The sequence below is a fragment of the Canis lupus genome, chromosome 20, assembly GCF_011100685.1.
Source record: "Canis lupus familiaris isolate Mischka breed German Shepherd chromosome 20, alternate assembly UU_Cfam_GSD_1.0, whole genome shotgun sequence".
In the NCBI taxonomy this organism is placed as follows: domain Eukaryota; kingdom Metazoa; phylum Chordata; class Mammalia; order Carnivora; family Canidae; genus Canis; species Canis lupus.
Window position 1 is genome coordinate 1,169,892 of NC_049241.1, and position 22,107 is coordinate 1,191,998.

The 22,107-nt window shown below is 63.0% G+C and overlaps 1 protein-coding gene across 1 annotated transcript in view; it reads left to right on the forward strand.

Annotated features, from left to right (window-relative positions):
• Window positions 1-410: 410 nt before the first annotated feature.
• PLXNA1 (plexin A1) overlaps window positions 411-22,107 on the forward strand; it is a 43,385-nt gene continuing 21,688 nt past the window's right edge. The window contains exons 1-9 of the mRNA XM_038565449.1: window positions 411-1,682; window positions 3,493-3,675; window positions 14,740-14,880; window positions 15,831-15,931; window positions 16,283-16,406; window positions 16,504-16,657; window positions 16,951-17,050; window positions 18,381-18,495; window positions 20,939-21,139. Coding sequence (XP_038421377.1) covers window positions 465-1,682; window positions 3,493-3,675; window positions 14,740-14,880; window positions 15,831-15,931; window positions 16,283-16,406; window positions 16,504-16,657; window positions 16,951-17,050; window positions 18,381-18,495; window positions 20,939-21,139 — 2,337 coding nt within the window. The 5' untranslated portion in view covers window positions 411-464. The remainder of the gene's footprint in view (window positions 1,683-3,492; window positions 3,676-14,739; window positions 14,881-15,830; window positions 15,932-16,282; window positions 16,407-16,503; window positions 16,658-16,950; window positions 17,051-18,380; window positions 18,496-20,938; window positions 21,140-22,107) is intronic.

Genomic DNA, 22,107 nt, shown 5'->3' on the forward strand with positions numbered 1-22,107 from the left:
GTTGAGGTGTCAGCTGGGCTCCCAGTCTACAGCCTGGACCTCCATCACCTGCCTCCCTGCTCCTGAGTCCATTTCTGTCCTGTGCCTGGTGATGGTCAGCGTGAGCTGTCTGGACACCAGAGGCTGTCCCGTGCTACTCGTGGTGCTCACGGGCTTGGTCCTGGTGACCCCTGGGGTACCTCTCCCTGCCTGCAGGTCCTCAGTTTGGGGAGGGGGTCCTCTCAGAACCTCGGGGCTTCTCCTGACAGATTAAGTCGTGTCCCTGGAGGTGGAGCATGGGGTCCCAGCATGGGCCGGGCACCACGGAGAGCTCGTGAGGTGGTCCATGTCTCGTGGGTGCGTCTTCCGAGCGCAGGGCAGTCCCCACATGTGGGCCCGTTCTCCTTCCCAGGGCTGCAGCTCCCGGCCCCGTGACGCGCACCTCTATAGGACCTGAGCGCCTCGGCCCGAGGCCCCAGCCCGTCATGCCACTGCCACGTCTGAGCCTGCGGGTGCTCCTGCCGCCGCCGCCTCCGCTGCTGCTGCTGCCGCTACTGCTGCTGCTGCTGCTCAGGGGCGCGCAGGGGGCAGCGGGGGCGCCCCGGGCAGACGGGGGGCAGCAGCCCACCTTCCGCACCTTCTTGGCCAGTGACTGGGGCCTGACCCACCTGGTGGTCCACGAGCAGACCGGCGAGGTATACGTGGGCGCGGTGAACCGCATCTACAAGCTGTCGGGGAACCTCACGCTGCTGCGGGCACACGTGACGGGGCCCGTGGAGGACAACGAGAAGTGCTACCCGCCCCCCAGCGTGCAGTCGTGCCCGCACGGTCTGGGCAGCACCGACAACGTCAACAAGCTGCTGCTCCTGGACTATGCCGCCAACCGCCTGCTGGCCTGCGGCAGCGCCTCACAGGGCATCTGCCAGTTCCTGCGGCTGGACGACCTGTTCAAGCTGGGCGAGCCGCACCACCGCAAGGAGCACTACCTGTCCAGCGTGCGCGAGGCAGGCAGCATGGCCGGCGTGCTGATTGCGGGGCCGCTGGGCCAGGGCCAGGCCAAGCTCTTTGTGGGCACGCCCATCGATGGCAAGTCCGAGTACTTTCCCACGCTGTCCAGCCGCCGACTCATGGCCAACGAGGAGGACGCCGACATGTTTGGCTTCGTGTACCAAGACGAGTTCGTGTCGTCGCAGCTCAAGATCCCCTCGGACACGCTGTCCAAGTTCCCAGCCTTCGACATCTACTACGTGTACAGTTTCCGCAGCGAGCAGTTTGTCTACTACCTCACCCTGCAGCTGGACACGCAGCTCACCTCGCCCGATGCCGCCGGGGAGCACTTCTTCACCTCCAAGATCGTGCGGCTGTGTGTGGACGACCCCAAGTTCTACTCGTACGTTGAGTTCCCCATCGGCTGTGAGCAGGCGGGTGTGGAGTACCGCCTGGTGCAGGATGCCTACCTGAGCCGGCCCGGCCGTGCCCTGGCCCGCCAGCTGGGCCTGGCCGAGGACGAGGACGTGCTGTTCACCGTGTTCGCGCAGGGCCAGAAGAACCGCGTGAAGCCGCCCAAGGAGTCCGTGCTGTGCCTCTTCACGCTCAGGGCCATCAAGGAGAAGATCAAGGAGCGCATCCAGTCCTGCTACCGCGGTGAGGGCAAGCTCTCGCTGCCCTGGCTGCTCAACAAGGAGCTGGGCTGCATCAACTCGGTGAGTAGGCGCCACGGGGGGAGCCGCTCTGCCCCCCCATCCCCCATCTCCACTCTTCCAGTCTGCAGCAGTGACACCCTGTGGTGCTCACCCTTGCCTGGGGCCGCCCTTGGCTGCACCTCCTGGAGTGTCAGGGCTGCTCCTGGGGGGTCGGCTTGGGAGCCCGTTCCCATGCCTGCAGCCATCCCGCGTCTTTGAAGGCAGGGCGATGGGCCCAGCTGTCCATGAGCCCCTGCGGGCAGAGGATTGCCCACAAGCCTGGCCCTCCACCAGGTGCTCACCGCCCTGGCTTGTCTCTGTCTTATAGCGAGGTCACTCCATGCTCAGTAAGGTGAGGTGACTTGCCCAGGGTCACAAAGCCAGTAGGAGGCAGAGCTGGGGCCACACTGAGATAGGGTGGGTCCCAGGCCCGTTTCCTCACTCAGTCCACTGTGGAGAAGCCCTGCTCACCCTTGCCCTGGGCGCCTGGCCCTGGGCACCTGGAGAGCAAGTGCTCTCCAGGCCTCTGATCTCACCTGGTACCAGGTCATGGCACCAATGGCACCAGCCCTGACACTGGGACAGCCTGAGGGCGTGGCTGCTGGGTGCTTGCTGGCCAGCAGCCACAACTCTCATCTCTAGGCCCCAAAGGGGCCAGCCCAGGGCCAGTTGCTTTTTGGAGAACATTTTATGCCTGGCCTCAGGCAGTAGGGTCTGTTGTTATTCCGAGGAAGACCACAGACATAGACAGTAAGGGACTGGGGGCACTTTGAGGTGAATTCCCCAGGTGTGAGCCAGGCTTCAGCCCCTCTGCTTTTGCTGCCTAGGACCCACTGGGTGGCCCCCAGAAAGTGTGGCCCGTCTGGCTTCAGTTGTCCCATCTCTATATTGAGAATGACACTGGTTGGTTTTCAGGGCGTGGGGGCGGGGCAAGGGTTCCCTGTCATGACCACCGCTGGGTGGGGCTGTTCTCTGTGGTGTGGCCCCAATGGGCTAGGCCCGTGCATTGTCCGTCGCCCCCTGTCAGGGAAGGTGTACGATCTCTGTGTACAGCTGGAGAAACTGAGGCCTGGAGGTCACACCATATGCCATGCGTGCTCTGTGCCCATGGCTAGGTTCGTCCCCCTCCCCCCGGCTGGGTGCCAGTCCAGGGCCACTCGGGGCCCTCAGCCAGCTCCAGTTCAGCCTCCCTTGCCCCGTCTGCAAACCCCAGAGACTGAGTGTGCTTTAGGGGCGCCAGCTGCCCCCTTGTTCCCTGGAGCCTGCCCTCCCTCAGGCCCTCCCCACCTCTGGAACCTCACATATTGATCGCTTCATGTTCCTTCGGTATTGCTTCCTAGCCAGCAGCCTCTGTCTTTGCCTCTTAGGTGTGAGCCCTGTTTCCTCTATTGAATAAGTCCTGCCCGTACCCCCAGCTCTCTCGTGGCCACCTTCTCAAGCAGCCGTCTCCGGTGCCATGGGCCTGGTCCCCAAGCTGGCTGCTCTCCTTCCCTGTTCTCCCCCTGGGCTGCTTCCTTTCCTGTCTCCCCCTCCCACCATAGTTTGGGTGGGGGGCTGGTGCTTGGTGGGTGCCTGGGAGACACTCCCCCATCCAGGCATGTGCACCAGGCCCCAGGAGCCCTGCAATCCTTGGCTCTTGGCTTTTCTGTCCAGGGATCTCCTCCCCCATCTTTGCGGGCCACACCTGAGCCTGGCCCCTCTGAGGACCCTCCGGGAGCCCCTGCCCCTCCATACCCCCCCACTGCCTCCCAGTTAGCTGAGGCTGCTGGCCGGTCCGGGCCACAAAGCCTCCTGCCCTCGGGCCAGGGTCTCACCCTTTTCCTTCTCACAGCCCCTGCAGATCGATGACGATTTCTGTGGCCAGGACTTCAACCAGCCCCTGGGGGGCACGGTCACGATCGAGGGCACTCCCCTCTTCGTGGACAAGGATGATGGCCTGACCGCTGTGGCCGCCTACGACTACCGGGGCCGCACTGTGGTGTTTGCCGGCACGCGCAGCGGCCGCATCCGCAAGGTCAGGCCTGGGGCTATGCTGGGGGGTGGCGGGCACAGCCCAGGGGCTGTGAACCGTGTGGCCCAGATCCAGCGCTGGGCCTGGCGGTCCTGGGGGGTGGGGGCCTCTCTGGGGCCGCTTCGGTGTTCAGTGGGTGTAAAGACCCTGGCGGGGTGTCAGGAATGTAGGGGCCTGGGCGCCCGGGGGCCCAGAGAGGCAGACCCTGCTCTGTGAGGGCACACAGTGACCTCCTAGGAAGGCTGCGGGTGGGGGGGGCAGGGCAGGCCTGTGCAGCCCCCATCCCCTCTGGGGGATCCAGTGTCTGCTGAGGCAGCACTCCGCCCTGGAGAGAGGCCCCCGCCCTGCACAGACGGCGAGGCCAAGGGCAGGGCAAGGGGAGCGTCCCCCACCCACGCTTGCCACTGGCAGGTGCAGGGGAGAGATGAGGGTTCCTTGGGGTGAGAGGTGGGGGGCTGTGGGGTGCGGGGCTGTGTGGTGCCTGCCTTCCCTCCCTGCCCAGCAAGCCTGGCTGCCAGGGAGCAGCCATGGGGTTGGGGGGTGGGCGCTTCCTGGAGGGGGCTCTGAGGGTGGCTGCCTGTGGGTCCAGCCCCACTTGATGGGTGGGTGGGCCCAGGGCAGGGCTGGGCTGTGGGGGAGGAAGTTCCTGGGGTGACCATGGGGTGGGGGTGCTGGGGAGCCCCAGAGCGGGCCAGGGGTGGGGCCTGGCAGATGAAATAACAGCTGTCCCCAGGCCCGGTGCTGACACAGCTCCCCGCCCAGCATGTACCCGTGGGTGGGGGCGGGCCTGGGGCCAGCAAGGGCCTTGCCTGTGCTCAGCTTCTGTGCTGGCTTGTGCAGGACGGGGTCTTCCTGTGTCTGCTGCGGTGGGTACCCTGGTGGTTGGCGGTCGTGCCCCACTGTTCACTGGCTCTGTGACCTCTGGGAAGGGACCCCCCTACCTCAGCGTTCCCATCTGTGACATGAATCCAGATGTGTGGGTTGTAGGCTGGGGTGTCCTGGGGCAGTGGTGCCCAGATGCTGACCGTAGGCCATCACAGGAGGCGCCCCAAGGTGCTATGGGGTTCTGTCCAACTCAGGCACCCTGCTGGCCAGTGTGGCTGGGTGGCAGGTCAGCTCAGACCCCGCTGGCCTCGGGCAAGCTCCTGTGCCCTCAGAGTTGGGCCTCTGCTGTGGCCCACCTTTCCTTACCGTAGTGCCAGGGGTATTCTCGGCAGCGTGGGTGTCTGCTCGATCCCTTCCCGGGGGTGGGGGTGGGGCATGCACCCCCTCTCTCCACCCCTGGTTGGTTACTTGGAGCTAGGGGGCCCCCGCTGGGTGGGGGTGGTATCAGGTGGCATGGGCCTGGCAGGGGCCCATGCTGCTGCAGGGAGAGTCTGCCCGGGGGCAGGGCTGTGGAGTGAAGCCCACTTGGAGGCACTCCTGTGGGGCACCCTAGAACCTGTCACCCAGGAGGAGGCTGGGCTCCTGGGGCTGGGAGTGGCCCATTTGACGGCTGGTGGATGGCAGGCGGTCGCTCAGGTGCTGTCTGTGCCCACAAGCCACCCAGAGAGGTTGGGAGAACGGGTTAGTCCAGCCCCCTCCCTCACCCAGCTCTACTCTCACTCCCCTGCCCCAGGGCCACTCTCTGGGTGGGAGCTCTGAGTCTAGCTGCTCCTGCTCTCCTTCCTCTCTGCCCTAGTCCCATTGTGTGGAGGGGGAGCCGGGCTGAGGCCCATCCGTCAGAAAACCTCTGCTTGTCCCTCCCCCACCCACCCCTGCACCTACCTCCCGGAACCTCATCCTGGGTGCTGGCTCCTTCCACCCCTGGACCTGTCTGGGCTGGGCTCTGTTCTGCAAGTGAGCGGACTGTACCTTGGTAGGGTGTAGGGGGGTCAGCCGTGCCCAGGAGCTGCTGCTGGTCTGGTGGTGGGAGAGTCCACTCGTTGGGGAATTAGATCCCTGTGAGTTTTGAGGCTCTCCCACAGAGGCGTGCCTCGGCCTCGTCCCCTGGACTGGTCTCTGCACACACCTGCCCAAGTAGAGCGGGGGGGGGGGGGGGGGGGGGGGGGGGGGGTTCAGGAAGCTGTCACGTGGCTGAACATCCACACCCTGGTCCCATACAGATGAGTGAGTTCAGGTGTGGTCTCAGCTTCCCCTCACCAGCTCTGTGATCCTGGAGCTGGCTCTTGGGCCCCTCTGAGCCCATTCCCCAAGCATAGCGTGAAGGACGAGAGGCTGCGCCAGCAGGTCCAGAGCCTCACGTGCACTTGGTTCAGCAGAGCAGTTAACTTTCAGGTGTCGCGGTGCCTCTCACAGTCTTTACAGCCACTCTGTCGTCTGTTTGACAGAAGGGGAAACTGAGGCATACGGTGGCTCCAGCATGTGCCCAGGCTTACTGGCTCCAGGGTCCTCACTCCTGACTGGAGTCTCCTCCTTGTCCTGTGGGTCCTTCCTGTTTTTCTGAGGAAGCCCAAACCCAGGGCAGCCCCTCCTCTAGGAGCTCCTCGCTCCTGCTCCTGCCCTGAGCTGCCAGCCTTCAGGGGCCTGTCTTCCCCTGCCCAGCATATCAGCCAGTGGCCACCTTTCTCTGCCTGCCCATTTCCGGGAACACCCTTGAACCTCGTGTCACACCCTGGGGCATGTTTGCAGTTGGAGGACCGAAGCAGAGGAGGGGCTGGGGGAGGGTCCCACTCCGAACCTCCCCCAGACACCCACGCTAGGCCTCCAGCCTTGACCCATGTGAAGCCACCTGCTCCCTGCCGGCACAGGGGGCCCAGCCCCTGGCAGTGCCCTCTCCTGCTTTGTCCTCCCCTCCCCACCATGTCATCCTGACCCAGGCTGAGGGCCAGAGTGGCTCGGGCCCAGCCCAGCCCAGTGCTTGCTTCCTGGGCCCTGGGGACCCCTGCCTGGGCTGACCCATGCCCCCGCCTTCCCCAGGCCTGATTGGTCTTGAGCTCTTCGGGGACCTGGTTGGCCCTCTGCCAGCAACCCCCCCCCCCTTCAGTTCCCCGAAGGAGAACATTGTTGTGCAAAATTGTAGCCGATTAATTTAAGACCTGCCAAGTTCAGCTGTTCAGGGCTGGCTGGGGTGCTCCCCAGCTCCCCTGGCCTTCTCTAGAGGCCCTGCCCACCACCTGCCTCCCTCCCTCCCCGCGGGCAGAGGAGCCCGTCCTCCTGGCTGACCCCCCCAGAGTCTAGTCCTGCATGTACCACCACCTCCTTCCTCCCCAAGTGGCCACCAGGGACCCCCAGACCCTGGCAGGAGTTCCCCTGGGTGACCCCTGGTTGCAGTTCCTTTGAGTCAGCCTGTGTGGGTGTAGAGAGGACCTACTCTGGATTCCTGCCAGGGGGTGTCCTCCCTGCCCTGCCCCAGCCCACAGGCCTAAGAAGACTCTTCTTTTCTGCAAAGCAGTGGTGGGGACAGTCTCTGCTCTCTGGGCCAGGTGAGGGACACCCCTAGGCCAGCCCTGTTACTGTCCCTGCTCCCGGGCTCAGGGCTAGGAACACAGCCTTGTCTCTCTGGTGGCCATGCCAGGGGGAGAGTGGGCCCCGTCTGCCTGAGCATCTGGTTTTTCAAGAGAATCTGGAAATCCATATTTTATGTGAAATCTCTTATTGTTAAGCTTGGCAGCTAATGACATGTTTTTAGAAAGTAGTACGGGCCAACCGAGGTTGCTTGGGCTACCAGTTTATGACCATGAGGATCTGGGCTGTGGCATCACTGGCTCACAGGATTCTGGGCCTTGGGGTAGGACCCAGGGGACAGCCACCCAGTGGGGCTCGGACTGGGATGGGCTTTTTGGGAGTCTGGCTGGCAGGGAGGCCTGTTGTGGCGAAGGTCCTTCCTGGAGCCCTCGGTTTTCATCCCTTGACGTTGGGTGGGCTGTGCCTCTTGGGGAGGCCCAAGGGAGGGTGACATTCCTTCCTGTGTGGTGATCTTTGTATGGAGGAGAAACAGGGCTGTGGCTGCAGTGCGCTGTGGCCTGGCGGTGGGGCTGGGTAGGCCCCTATCCCTGTGCCTGCAGGCCTTGGCTGTGTCTGGGCCCCTGGACCTACCTGCTCTTACCTGGCTCTCTGGCATCACAGCTGTGTTGGTGGCTGCTGAGCACCAGCTATGTGCTGCTCTGGGCCTGCGCTGCCAGTGGCCCTCACAGCTCTAGAAACTTCCCTTTGGACGCTTTTCCCATTCCCCCCAGCACCTCCAGTCCTCACGGGATACTAAAATTCAGAGATTCCTGAAAGTCCCGTAGTGTTTCCAAGACCTGTTTAGGGCAGCTGGCAGCCTCTTCTCAGGGTCCCTGTAGCAGGGAGGGTCTCTCCATCCTGGGTGAGAGCCTGCCATGTGCATCCAGCAGGGGTCCCTGCTCCCCGAGCCCAGGTCTGTTCAGGAGGTGGACTGAGGAGCACAGTGGGGCGGCGGGGGGGGGGGGGGGGGGCAGGCTGTTGGCTCCAAGAGGGATGACGGGCAGGACCAGGCCCCTAGACCCTAACCCCACAGCCACACGGAGTGCTGGCACTTCCCGATCTCCTGCTTGGGGCCCTGTGAATTTGCATCTTGTGTGTGTTGACAGGGAGGGATGCCCTTGACTCCTAGTGACTCGCCACAGAGGCTCCAGGGGGCAGCTGCACCACTGGGGAGTGGGTGCCTGCAGGTGTTGTTGTCCTGCTGACCCCCAGCCTGGGCACATGCAGCAGGTCCCTGTAGCACGGTGAGGGCTGGGACAGGGGGCAGGGGAGGAGAGGTCCCCAGCGTCCTGCGTGTGGCTAGCATATGACTGGTGTTCACTCTGGAATGTGGCGTACCCACAGGAAGTATACAGCTGTGACTGTGCAGCCGGGGCATGTCACACCAAGTGCCTCGGTGCCCTGTTCCTTGGAAAGGTCTCCCTTTCTGTGAGGATCACTGGGTGATCTCCACCCCTAGGGCTGTTTTGTTGGCTTGGGGGCTTTTCGTGGGTCATACAGCATGTCATTGTCTGTCTTCCTTTTTTGTGGCTATTTGTGAGGCTCATGCTTGCTGTTGGGGGCAGCTGGTTGGTTCTGTGTCACGACATCGTGCCCGGGGTCTGTGGCGGGGCTGCTGCCGTGTACACAGGGCTGTCTCTGCTGGGTTTCTACCTGGAGCGGGGCTGCTGGGCCTCCCTCATCTTCTGGCCTGACTCTCTAGGGCTGCTTGTGTCGCCACTTCCAGGATCAAGTGTGGTATCCGTGACAGAGTGGTTGATCGCAGATGGCCGTGCTCGTGGCAGGTTACTGGGTCTGGTGGGGTTCCGTCCCCCAGAGAGTGGTTAGTGGAGAGTGGAGGGGTTCCAGCTGCCTACTTCCTGTGTGTCTTAGCTGCCGGGCCTGGGGGGCTCCAGGGGTACACTGCCCCTGGCCTGCGGAGGGCATGGTCCCTGGAACCTTCGGGTAGTATTGCATGGTGCCCTATGGGTGTGTATGTCCTCCAGAAAACATGCTATGCTTTTTTCTGGTTCTCCTGGGTAGAGAGAACCAGGCTGGCCATGGTGGGCATCTCCAGAGGGGCACAGGGATGTCTCATTCCCTCATGGGTCTGTTCATTACATCCTAGGCCTTTGTCCCGGATCCAGTGCCTCAGGAGAATTGGTTTTTTCCACCTGATGGCGGCAGCAGTTGCCCTGAGGCCTGCATGGAGGGTCCTCCTCCAGCCCAGTGCCATAGGCCTGCCTCCCTGCAGAGGCTGGCTCATCAGGCCTTAGCCTGAGCGGGGGCACCTAAGCCATTTGAACAAGAGTGACACTCTCAGGTACAGGCAGCCAGTGGCCACCTCTGCCCAGGATTACTGTCTGCACTGCATAGCTCCCCTCCTTGTGGGCAGACAGGACCCTGACCTCCAGGACCCCCCCCTTCCCCTCAGGGGCCAGGAGGTCAGAACTCCTGGCATCACAGCAAGATACGTACAAAGACTAGAACAGCCCAGCTGAGGAGTCTGCCAGGAAGGATGTTCTGGAAGGAAGGAACAACAGGGCCAAAGCTCAGAGGTGCTCTGGTGCTTGTTGGGAACTGAGGGAGTATGAGTTGGGAGGAGCATCACGTACTGCGTTGAGCGCCCCTTACCTGCAGTGGACGAGCACGTGGTAGGTGACCCTGTGGTGGTCAGCGTCGTGGGGCCAGGAGATGTCCTGCAGGACTCTGGGAGGAGCTTCAGAGGTCTGGCCTGGGTAGTGGCAGGGAGCCAGAGGGCTGTGGTGGCTTCAGGAAAGTAGAAGGGGCTAACATGCACCTGCACATGTTGGGGACCCAGTGGGTGGGATTAGCCTGAGTGACACGGACCATGCATGGAAAGGTGGGCAGTGGATTGTTCTCGGGTTTGAGACGGCACCAGCTGGATGGTCACCACTGCCTGTGTCCGCATCCCTGTCGGGCTCGGGGCTCGTGAAATCTCAGGCTGTAGTGGGCATTCTGGGAGAGTCCCAGCTAGAGATGTGAGGCGGAAGCTGTGTGATCTGTGTGGCCTCGTGGCTCCATTTTGTGTGATCTTCGTGGCAGTGGGATGCAGCTGGGTACCTCTGCCCCGTGGTGGTGGTGATGGCGTCTGGCTTTGGGGCCCTGGTTTCCACACAGCCTCCAAGCAGCTCCTCCCTCCCCTACTGTTGGAACCATGAGCTTCTGAACTCTCACACAGCCTGTGAGATGGATTTCTATTGGCAGAGGAGGAGACAGACCAAAGGTCAAGAAGGACCACAGTGTTCGTCGGTTGTTGGTGTCTGCTTTTCTCTGTGCTGAGGCTGGGGTTGGAAGAGACAAGATTCCTAGGACCCTCCCCCAATCTTCCCAGGTGTGTTTGGCCCCATTACAGCCATTGGGCCTCCTGCAAATCATGTTTTAATTACTCAACTACTGCCAAGAGGAAATAGTTAATTGCTTTTCCAGTATCGGGTTCCTTCTGGCCTTTCTGAGAGTGGTCCCAGGAAGGGGTCTGGAACTTGCTCCCAGCCAGAGCAGGGGGCATCCTGTGGCAGCCTATGAGGGAGTGAGGACGGGCCAAGGAGCTGGGTTGGCCAGGGCCTCAGCCACAGGCCCCTGGCCAGGAAGGAGGGGAGAGGCTGCGCTCCTGCCCCCTCGTGCAGCCCCTCCCAGGACCACTTTGCTGCCTAGGGGGGCTGGGGAGAGGTTGGCAGCTGTACTGGAGGAGGAGGACGCCCATGGGATCCCAGCCCCATAGCCAGATCACTGGCTGCTGTTCTCCCCGCCCCATCTCATACCCATTGCATCGCTCAGGATCCTGTCCTATTGTCATCTGGTTCAGTCAGTGAACCCCCACTCCACAGTTAGGGACACGGGGACGCGAGGGCTGTTACCTTGAGGTGGACAGAGGAGGGGACTCTCCCCACTCTGGTTGGAACCAAGCTGGGCAGCCCCTTGCCTCTGGGTGGCTAGGGCGCGTGCCGGCCTTGGCAAGCAGCCTGCATGGCCCAGACATCCTCCCGGTGCCCCTGCCCGCCCTCAGCCCAGAGAATGGGCTCTTTGTTGGCTCTGGGCTGGATGGACAGCTGACCTGGTCGGGCCGCAGCAGTTGGCGAGAGCCACGCGGTGATGGGTGCGGGGGCAGCTGGCTGGGCCAGCCTGAGGCTGGGGCCTCTGGGGCCAGGGGCTGCCCACCTGCTGCTGGCCTCCTCCCCTTGGCCCTGCACCAGGCTCTCTTTGCAGGATCCACCCCCCCACCCCCGTCACCTGGTGTGTCCTGGGCCCCCGGGACCTGCTGGCTGGGGTGAAGGGATGAACCTGCTCCCTGGCCTGTCCGTGGGAGGGATAGGTAATGCCTCATGGTGGGGGTAGGTGTGTGGTCTACAGCATTTGCCTGCTGCTATCCCAGACCCTGGCACCAGGAGTTTGCTGGGGGCACTGACAGCCCTTGTGCCGCAGCTCAGAATGCAGGGGACTCCCTCCCTTACAGAGGGACAAGGGGAAGGACCCCGGGGTTGGAGAAGTGGATGGAGCCAGAGGGCTGGGGCAGGGTGGGTGTGGCTCTTTCTCTTTGGGTCAGAGCCAGGGGCGAATGGGGGCCTGGGTCTGGTGTAGTCCAGGCAGTGTGTCCCAGGAGGCTGGACACCTCCACTGTGGCCATCTGAGCAGGGGGAGGAGCAGTGCTTTCTCAGCAGGTGTCAGGAAGGCACCACAGCAGAGAGGCAGAGCTGGGTCTGGGTCCTAAGGCTTTTCTGTGGTGGCATGGGGGGAGGGAAGGTGGTCATGGCTAGTTGTGGAAGGTTTTAGTGGTTTTCGGGGCAAGGTTTGCAGAGCACAGGTGACAGCTGGAGGCGGGAGGGTAGATACCAGGGGATGCCAGGAGTATCCGTGTGCTCTCCAGGCCCAGCTGCCCCAGGGTGGGCCATCCCCAGGTGGGTGGCCCTTGACTGGACAGCTGTGCCTGGGGGAGTGGCGTCGGCACGTGCGCTGCCAGCAGTATGTGTCCTGCCGGCCTGCCAGCAGCCTGGCCCCATGCCTGCCCTGCACGCCCCTTCTCCCTGGAATGCCTTCCTGGCGGCCTGCTGCATCCCTCCCTCTTTTGGAGCCGACTCTCTGTCCCCAGGTGCAGGTGGCGACTGCCACCCCCCGGGGCCTGGGGTTCCTCTGGCAGGCCCCTGCAAGGCTCAGTTTCCCTCTCTGTGCTGCATGGGCCCTGCGGCCTGAACCAGCTGGGACCTAGCACTAGTCATTTGTGGGTGAAACAATTTCCACCCCTTCCGACTGGCACATGTGAGCACATAGGGGCCCTGCTGGGTCTGGACTGTGGCTACTGGCTGCCCAGCATGGGGCCTGTCCCCCACATCATGTGCACCTACTGGCCTGCCGGCATTGTCACCCCCTCCCCGCCACGCTTATCCCGTGTCCTCCAGAAATGTCCTGTCTCCTTGGGGCCTGCCTGTGTGTGCTAAGGGTTGGGGCTGCCCAGTGGTGGGCAGGTGGTGGACAGATGGATGCATGGTGGATGGACAGCTGGACGTGCGTGCTCCCCACCACAGCTGTTGGGGGCCACCTGTTGGAGTCGGCATGCTGCTGGCCCAGGGGCAGGGTATTCCAGAGTCTGCGTCTGGCCTGCCTCCTCTCTTGCTTTCCCCAAGACCCTGGGAGAAGGCTGCTCTCTGCCTGCCCCCTCCCGTGCCACAGAACTGGTCTGCCCCCTGGATGTGCCCTTCCCTGTAGTGTTTCCCAGCGCCCTACTGGCTCGTGGGCACCCCAGCCTGTGCCTCGGCCCTCAGCAGGAAGGGGAAGGCAGGTCTGGCCACAGTGAGTGGTCAGATTGAGTACTGTGGGGCCCCTGGTGGTTGGGGAGGGAGAGCCTGGGGCCCTCAAGTGTCCTTGTTCAGCAGACACATCTTGGGCACCCTGGAACGCAAAGGGCTGAGGTCTGGTCAGGCCTGGCTGTTAGGGCAGACCTGGATATCTGGTTGTGAGGGCAACCCATCAGGGCGTGGTGGGTGGGGAGAGGTGCCTGCAGGGAGGGGATGGGGGCCAGAGGCAGGGCCCTGGGGGAAATCAGAGTCCTGATTTGAATCAGCTGAGTTGAGACTGGGTCTGGCGATCAGTCTGGTGCCCCGGCCTGCACTCTGGCCCTGCCCTGCCCTCCTGACCTTATCCCCTGCTTCCTGGCCATTGTCCAGGCTGGCCTTGCCGGGCCTGGGCGGGTGACTGCTGGGGCTTGAGGATTGCCTTGGGGCCCAGCCCCCCTGGGTCCCCTCATCTTGGCACACCGGCTCTGTCCTTACTCTCAGAACAGCTCTGGCATGGGGACTGGTGTCTGTTGTCACCATTTCACGGGCAGGGAAACTGAGGCCGGGAGCCGGACCCCAGCTTGTTTGCAGAGCTGGGGTCATGTGAGCTGGGGCTCGGGCCCAGGCAGTGCAGGTCCAGCGCTGTCCCCGTGGCCTCCCCGACCTCTGCCGTGGCTGCTGTGGGCCAGGCCTGCCCGCGGAGGGGCCGACTATGGGCTTCCTGTGAGCGAAGGCTGCCCCCCCCCGCTGCCCCCCAGCAGGGCCGGCTGGGTACAGGTCGGGGCGCTGTGGCCCCTGGCCTGGCATCCCTGCTCGCTGGCGGCCTGGGCCCCAGCCCCCCCACCCCGGCAGCTCCAGGCCTTGCCTGCTCCCGGCTCGCTCTGTGCTTCCGGGTCTGGTTTGACTTAAGCCGCGCCGGCCGGGCCAGGAGGCAGCTGAGCGGATGTGGGGCGGTGGGGGGGTGGCCTCGGCCCTCAGGAATGCGGCCCTCCCCGCTCCGCCCGCCGCAGGCCCAGGGACACAGCGCCCCACCCTGGCCGCCCGCCAGCCAGACCGGCGAGGAGGGTGCCGGCCTGGGCCCCCCGCAGCGGGTGGGGGCTGGCCCTGGCTCCCAGCCCAGAGGGGTGCCCGGGGAGCTGCGGGCCTGGCGGGCTGGGAGACGCCGCCCCGCGAGTCCCATCTCGGAAAGCCCCTGGGTCTCTCTGTTAATTAAATACGTTTGTTTGGTGAAAGCAACTAAAAATACTTGCAGCCTCGCGGGCTGCAGAGAAGAGCTGGCTAATTAACGCCGCTTTGTTTGGGATCTGGAGTATATTCCAGTGCCGCTGAGACGCCTGCCCTCCCGCCTGCTTGTGGGGGTGGGTGGACCCCTCTCCTGGACCTTGGCCTGGCCCCTCCCCCCGCGGTGCGTCCCTGCCCTGGAGTCTCCCGGTTTCACGTCTCAGCCATGCTGGACATCTCAAGTTCTCCAAAGGCCCCCGTCGCCTCCTCCTTCCGTCCCATCCCTGCACAAACATCCCTTGCTCTGAGACATCCAGCCTGGCCCCCAGAAGAGGTGGGCCACCTGCCAGCAGCTCCCGCGGCCTGTGTGCTGGTCTTGGCTATACAGCGGGTGATGGGTGGTGGCTCATGCTTGTCCCTGTGGCTCTGTCGACTGGTGAAGGGGGGCTGGATCAGGACCTGCCTACCGGCCACAGTTCTTTCCTACTCATCCTCCTTGGGGTGGGTGGAGGCCTCAGCCTGGTTCTCGGCAGGGCTTGGGGGTCCACCAGCCGAGGGGTCCAAACCCCTGCCCTCAGGGCTGGGGCAGAAAGGCCTTGGCACAGCCGCAATTAGGCCCTCGCTGCCGCAGATCCTGGTGGACCTGGCGAACCCTGGTGGCCGGCCGGCCCTGGCTTACGAGAGTGTGGTGGCCCAAGAGAACAGCCCCATCCTGCGCGACCTGGTCCTCAGCCCCGACCGCCAGTACCTCTATGCTATGACGGAGAAGCAGGTGGGTGACCCGCTGCAGGACACTTGGGGCGGGTTGTGGGGGGTCATCAGGGAGTCAGGCCTGGCCGTTGCTGCCCACTGCGTCCTTACCAGCTCCAGATTTTCCCGTCAGGCTTGGAATTCCCGCCCCCTCTCTGAATAATTGCATGTCCACAGGAACAGATACTTGAATAAATTTTATGAGAGCATTGATGTCATTTGCAGGCTGAGCCTGTACCTCTGGGGCCCTGAGTCCTCGGGCTGAGGCCCTGCATGGCACTGGCCTCATCTGCCCAGTGGGGGCTTCAGGCGGCCGTGTCCGTGGGGTTGGTGCCTGGCCTGGCCCTCCCTCATCAGGCCATCCATTTGTGTTCTCCTGGTCCAGTCTGCTCGGAGCCAGCGTTGGCCTTTCCCAGCCTGGCGACCCCGTGATAGCCAAGGGGTAGGCGCGGGGGGGCAGGTCAGCATGGGTTTGGTAAGGCCAGGCCCCCATTCCTGGCCAGTCCTCACTTCTCCTCTGCCTCTCTCTCAGCCATCAGGGTATTCTAGCTCACTGAGGACCTCAGGGCCAAGCAGGCAAGGTCAGGGGGAGCAGAGCCCAGCCTGAGTCTGTGCTCAGGGTTGGGATTGATAAGGCCATGCTCCCTTGGGGAACTCTGAGTCCAGACAGATGGGACAGTGACTGTGGCTGGAGCTGTGAGTTCTCCTCTGGGTAGCTCACCTGCACCGACTTGCCGGCTTCCTGGCCACTGCCTCCCAGGAGAGAGGCCTGGCCTGTTTGGCCTTACTTAGCCAAGTCAGGGTCACAGGACCAGCCTCTGAACAGGCCATGCTGGAGAAAGGCCTGAGATGGAGGCTCCCTTCATGTATGGGAACAGGGCTGGGTTCAGGGGACACACCGTGGTGGTAAGGAGGTAAGGTCTCTGGGGTGGGCCTTGCAGGGGCCTGATGCAAAGGTCCCCATCCTGCTAGGTGACTCGTGTGCCTGTGGAGAGCTGCGTGCAATATACGTCATGCGAGCTGTGCCTGGGGTCACGGGACCCCCATTGTGGCTGGTGTGTCCTGCACAGCATGTGAGTCTGGACGGGGTGTTGGGGTGGGCCGGAGGGCCCTGACACCGCTGCCTGGCAGCCTCTGACCTGGGGGAACCCAGGTGACTGCATCGTACATCTTGGGCAGTCACGGCTCCCGTTTGAAAGCGTCTCTGGGTCTCACCTGTGTAAGGTGCCCTGTATTTGGGAGTTTCCCGTGACTGGCTAAGTGATGGCAAGCCCCCCTTTGCCCCAGTAAGGATGGGTACAGGGTAAAGCTGGTGGGCTTCCCCCAAGCGCATGACGACAAGCCTGCTGAGCAGGAGCTGGTGGGCTTGGGGTGCCCCCCTGGCTGCCTCACCCATGCCCAGCCATAGCACCTGCTACCCACAGCTGCTCACGGCAAGACGCCTGCGAGCGGGCAGATGAGCCCCAGCGCTTCGCCTCGGACCTGCTGCAGTGCGTGCAGCTGATGGTACAGCCTCGCAACGTTTCAGTCACTATGTCTCAGGTTCCGGTGAGCTAGGCTGCTCGGGTAGGGGGTGGGGGATGGGGGTGGCAGTGGTGGGGGACGGGTCCCTGCTCACAGAGGCCTTCTGCTCTGGGGGCCCCAGCTCGTGCTGCAGGCCTGGAACGTGCCTGACCTTTCGGCTGGTGTCAACTGCTCCTTTGAGGACTTCACCGAGTCTGAGAGCATCCTGGAGGACGGTCGGATCCACTGCCGCTCACCTTCCGCTCGGGAGGTGGCACCCATCACACGAGGCCAGGGTGAGTGTCCCCATGGGCCAGGGCAGCACCTGGAGCCATCCTGTTGGGGTCAGCGAATGGGCATCACATGTTGGCTGTAGAGTGGCAGGGGAAGGAGCAGGGGCAGGGACCGCAGGTGCCAGCCCAGTGTCCTCAGAGGCCCACAGGGTCTACAGGGCATGGATACAGCAAGGGGCTGTGTAGGTGGTGGTGGAGAAGGTCCTTGGCGAGGCTTGTCCCTGTTCTGGGCTGGATGTCCTGGGTTCAGTGGCCCTGGGGGGCCCTGGTGACTCAGGCCTGCGCTGCTTCTGTAGGTGACCAGCGGGTGGTCAAGCTTTACCTAAAGTCTAAGGAGACGGGCAAGAAGTTCGCGTCCGTGGACTTCGTCTTCTACAACTGCAGCGTCCACCAGTCGTGAGTGTCCTGGTTCTCCTGCACCAACACTCCCAGCAGACCAAGGGGGTTCTGTGAGGCCAGGTGGTCAGGGTGGGAGGCGAGGCCGTGCAAGAGCCGCTCACCCAGTGGAAAGCCAGCAGGGGCCTGGCTTCCAGGGGGCAGCTGGAGGGTAGCCTGAGGCTGGGGCGGTCAGAGAGGGCAGGGGAGGTTCCTGATTCAAAAGAAGAGAGTCTCACCAGCCTCCTGCAAGCTGCTGGGGCACAGGGAGTGGCCTGTAGGCCCCGGAGTGAGGCGGAGCATGAGGGAAGCTGCGGGAGATGGCCAAACCATGGGAAGGGACGGGCCGCTTGACACAGGTACCTGCTGCTTTGGGACAGGTAGAGGGGTCCAGGTCCTCTCTGGTTGTGGTCGATAGCATCCGCTGGGGCAGGGGGACCTGGAGGGGACCCACCTGGAAGGCCAAGGAGGGGTGCAGGGTGGCGAGGAGCCCCACACAGGCAGAATGGTTCAGCCACAGAGCTGGAGGCACCTGATTTTCCCCTGTGCCTTCACTTGTTGATTTGTAAACCGACTCCATCCTGGGTCAGGGTGCCCACTGAGGACCTGAGTGTCGACGTTACTGGGCTTCACCTCTCTGCCCCAGGCGCACTGGTGTTTGGGGATCAGGGGCAGCACTTGAGAGCTGAAGGCTTGAGGGTCTCTGGAGAAGCCCGGTGGCCTGCAGGTTGGAGGTCTTAGAAGTCAGAAGGGTTTTCTCCAGGGGAAGTGGGTGCCACGGGGGCTGCAGAGAGGACGAGGTACCAGCCGTAGGAGATTGCACAGCCAGAGCATGGCAAGGGCCCTGTGCGGGCCCTGGGGATGTGTGAGAGTGAACCAGACAGGTGTCTGCCACGTGGAGCTTGCATTCTGGTCAGGGACGCAGACTTCTACAACAGCTCCAGCTCCGCGGGATCGCCTCCTAAACTTAAACCTAAGTTAGTTGAGATTAGAACTTAGTGTACAGATGTGTGGTTCCATACCTGCACTAATGCGTTTCCTGGTGCTAATTGTCACATGGAGCTCGGTGTGGCCAGCGGTCACCTCAGTGGACGGCACGGGCTTTAGACATCTGTTATTGGGAGGTTGTATCAGCAGATGGTGAGGGGGACTGGGAGGTGTTCAGAGTCTGGGGAAAAGCAGCAAAGAAGAAGGGAAGCACGGGCAGGCCTCTCTGAGCAGGTGGAGGAGCCGCCAGAGCAAAGGCCCTGAGGCAGCTCTGTGATCTGCTGCAGGAGTAGCAGGGTCCCGTGTGGCCACTGGGTGGAGGCACAGGTCGTCTCAGTTTCACCACCCTGCCCTCTCCCTGCAGCTGCCTGTCCTGTGTCAATGGCTCCTTCCCCTGCCACTGGTGCAAGTACCGTCACGTGTGCACGCACAACGCCGCCGACTGCGCCTTTCTGGAGGGCCGTGTCAATGTGTCTGAGGTAAGGCCATCCTGGAGAGCTCAGGGTTTCAGAGGCACAGCAGAACTCCGCAGCTCCCATGGGTGGCTGGATGCTGACCTCAGGGCCCCGTGTGTGAGGACGTTCTCCGAGGCCAGCCAGTAGTGTTTGTTTGTGGTCACTGGATCTGCTCTCTAACCTCAGGGAAGGCCTCAGACTGGGGCCTCTAGATGGGGTTGCAAAAGGATGCCCTAGGGGTGATACAGGGAGGGGACTGTCCACCGACTGTGACGCCTGCAGCATGAGGTATCTGGCTGGGCTGGCATGCAAGTCCCGGTGCCCAGAATCCGTGTGGATGAGGGAACCCATCAGACTGACTGGCAGGGTGGCTGGTTGGTTCTGGGAGTCAGTGGAGGCCCTGTGTAGTAATTGATAGTAATTAGGTAGTAATTATTTTGGAGCCTGGGTGAGGCGCTGACTTTATGAACAGCCAGGCTACTTTTCCTAGAACCGGAGGCTCTCAGAACCAGAACAGGCTGGCCTGAGCACCTGCCAGGCAGGGGGTGGGGCTGCCAGGCTCCCTGGGTGCAGCCCGAGGGCGCAGAGCCAGGCCTGGAAGCCAGGGCCCACCCTTCTGAAGGAGACAGAGGCCTGTTGGTTGGACAGGGCAGGGGGGTATGAGTCTTGCTGACTCTGGGGCCTGGGGCGCTGGCAGAGGCCATGCAGCCTGCTTCAGGCCATTCCTCACAGAGCCTCCCCTGACCGACCTCCACTGTCACCCTCCGGACCTCATGGGATGAGGGCAGAGGTCGGGTCCGGCAGGCCCAGAGTAGGCAGGGACCTTGGGCATTGTGGGGAGGATTCTGAGCAGGTGCTGTGAGAAGCAAGGTGGGGGGCGGGCAATGGGCTTTCCTGCCACACTGGAATGTGGCCCACATGAGGATCTGGGCAAAGGTGTCATGAGGACAGGCAGGGGCCGTGGGGCAGCAGGATGTTGGGAGTGACGCTGAGGTCAGGGACCTTGGGGAGCGCCACTGCGGGCCTTGGTGGAACAGCATAGACTCTTCTGCGGAGTTTGTCTGACAAGGGCTGGATGGGGCGTGGTCCTGGGATCCAGGGACGTTGCTGGGGAGGAGTCCCTCCCATACCCCACAGATATGCCCTCTTGAGCTGTCATCCCAGGTTTTTTTTTTTTTTTTTTTTTAAGATTTTTCTTTATTTATTCATGAGAGACAGAGAGAGAGAGAGAGAGAGAGAGAGAGAAGCAGAGGCACAGGCAGAGGGAGAAGCAGGCTCCATGCAGGGAGCCTGATATGGGCCTCGATCCCGAGACTCCAGGGTCACGCCCTGGGCCGAAAGCAGGTGCTAAACTGCTGAGCCACCCAGGGATCCCCTGTCATCCCAGGTTTTATGGGGACTTCCTATGGAGCGTGACAGGCCCAAACTTGGCCAGGCCCATTGCTCAGGAGGCCTTGAGCTCCACTGTCGATTCCTTCTTCCCATCCCTGGTTCTGGTGTGGATTGTGTGGGGTGGCCCCTTACTCCAGCCTCATGTGGGCACAGAGGTTCCAGCCCCAGAGAGAGAGAGAGAGCGGGGCCTCCTGGGCGGCAGAGGTGGTGTCTGTAGAGGGAGGTGTGAGGCTGGGGGGCAGTGGGAGCCAAGGGTGCTGGGGGTCCCCAGGGGCAGCTGGGAGCTGGCCGGGGCAGCTCTGGTATAGGCGTGGGCCCCTGAACCTGGGCATGGTGGCCCTGCGTACCTGTCCTCATCACCCGCCTCTCCCCCCGGTGGGGGCATCCCTGCCGACCCAGCAGCTAGTGGTCACCTGCCGGGCTGCATCGAGCCCTCCTGGAGCCCAGGCTCCCTCCTCAGGCCCCCACCAGCTCCATAGAGTGGGGCCGGCCCACCTGGGGAGCTGTCCCGGGGCCTGGGGATTACAGCCTGTTTTCAGCATCTCTATTTAAAGCCCCAGCTCGGCGTCGTTCCTGTGGGGCCTTGTGTCGCGGCTGCTGCAGGCTGTGCTGCAAGGGAGCTGGGCCATTGCATCAGACCCCCGTTGCTGAGATGCTGGCCCTGGGGGGCCCGGGCTGTTTTCCTGCCCAGCTCTGGCTATTTTTACATGCTCCTCGGGCCCCCAGCTGAGAGCTCGCAGCCCCACCTCCTGCCTGCTCAGCTACTTCTGCCCCAAGGGCCTTTTCAGCTGTGGGCCAGATGGGGCCCCCTCGGTGGCTGAACAACAGGCTCCTGGAGTACCGCGAGGGCGCTCGGGTGCACAGGGGAGAGGGCCACCAGTATGCAGCCAGGGCCTGGCGAGTGCAGGACCCAGGCCTCCCGTTTCCAGCCTGGCCAGCTCTTCCCTGGGTTGGCCAATGTGTAAAACGGGCACAGTGGTACTTGCAGGCTCTGTGCAGAGACGGGTCTGGGCTGAGGTAGGGCGTGCCATGCTCGTGGCACCCAGCCCTTCAGCTCAAGCCTTGTCACCCCCAGGACTGTCCTCAGATCCTGCCCTCCACCCAGATCTACGTGCCAGTGGGCGTGGTGAAGCCCATCACCCTGGCTGCTCGCAACTTGCCACAGCCCCAGTCCGGCCAGCGTGGCTATGAGTGCCTCTTCCACATCCCGGGAAGCCCAGCACGCGTCACTGCCCTGCGCTTCAACAGCTCCAGCCTGCAGTGCCAGAACTCCTCGGTGAGGCGGGGGTTGCTGCCAGGAGCCCCGAGCACCTGACTGAGCCTATTACCCTCACAGCCTTAGGGTCTGCTTTCTGCTCTCAGCAGCACAGAGACAGTGGGCTGGGGAGGCACCCTCAGGCGTGCTTGGGGGTGCGGGAGAGGGGATGCGCCAAGAGCCAGCCAGGCGTCCGGTGGGAACACATCTCAGACATGGGAGAGGGTGACTTAGAAGGGGTGGGATGTGCCCACGTGGTTGTGTGTGGGGGTCCTGTGATGAGGCTGCCAGGCTGTGCCATCCTCAGCCCATACTTCTAGGAGGGCCGTGGTGCCTAAGCACTCAGCCGTGACTGCGCACTATGTGGCCCGACTCAGAAACTGTTCGCAGTGGCCAGTGCAGTGACCGGTAGCTGGCAGTGTCGCCCCAGGGCCAGGAAGCAGCCACACGTGGAGTCTGGAGTCTTGATAGAGTAACAGTTCAGAAGCCTTTAGTCAAGTCCAGTGAGTTTAGTGACGGTGCTTGTCGTAGACCCAAATTCTTTCCTGGTGGTGGGGGGTTGGTGGGTGGCTGGTGTCCGGTTTGTGGCCCTAAGACTGGACCCGACCTCTGCCCTGTCTGGCTCCATGATGGCTGGTGAGCCTGGATTCTCGTCATTCAAGAAGAGTGTCAGTGGGGAATCCCCGGGGAGTGGCCTCTGGTTGGAGGCTGGCGGTGGTGGCTCCTTGGCCAGCACATAATGTGTCCGGCAGGATGATGGACTGGGGGTCACAGCAACCTCCTGGGGGTGGGTTGGCCACGTGGCCAGGCCCTTCCTACCTGGCCTGTGCTTCCCGTCCTCTGTCCTCACTCTGTCATACCTTCTACTGGCTTTTTTCTTACTCCCATACTCCCATGGCCCGGCTACTTCCATCCTCTCTGGCTGGCTGGCTGTGTCTCTACTGTCCTGTTTTCTGCCATCCCCAAGCCTCTGTCCCTCCATCTCGCAC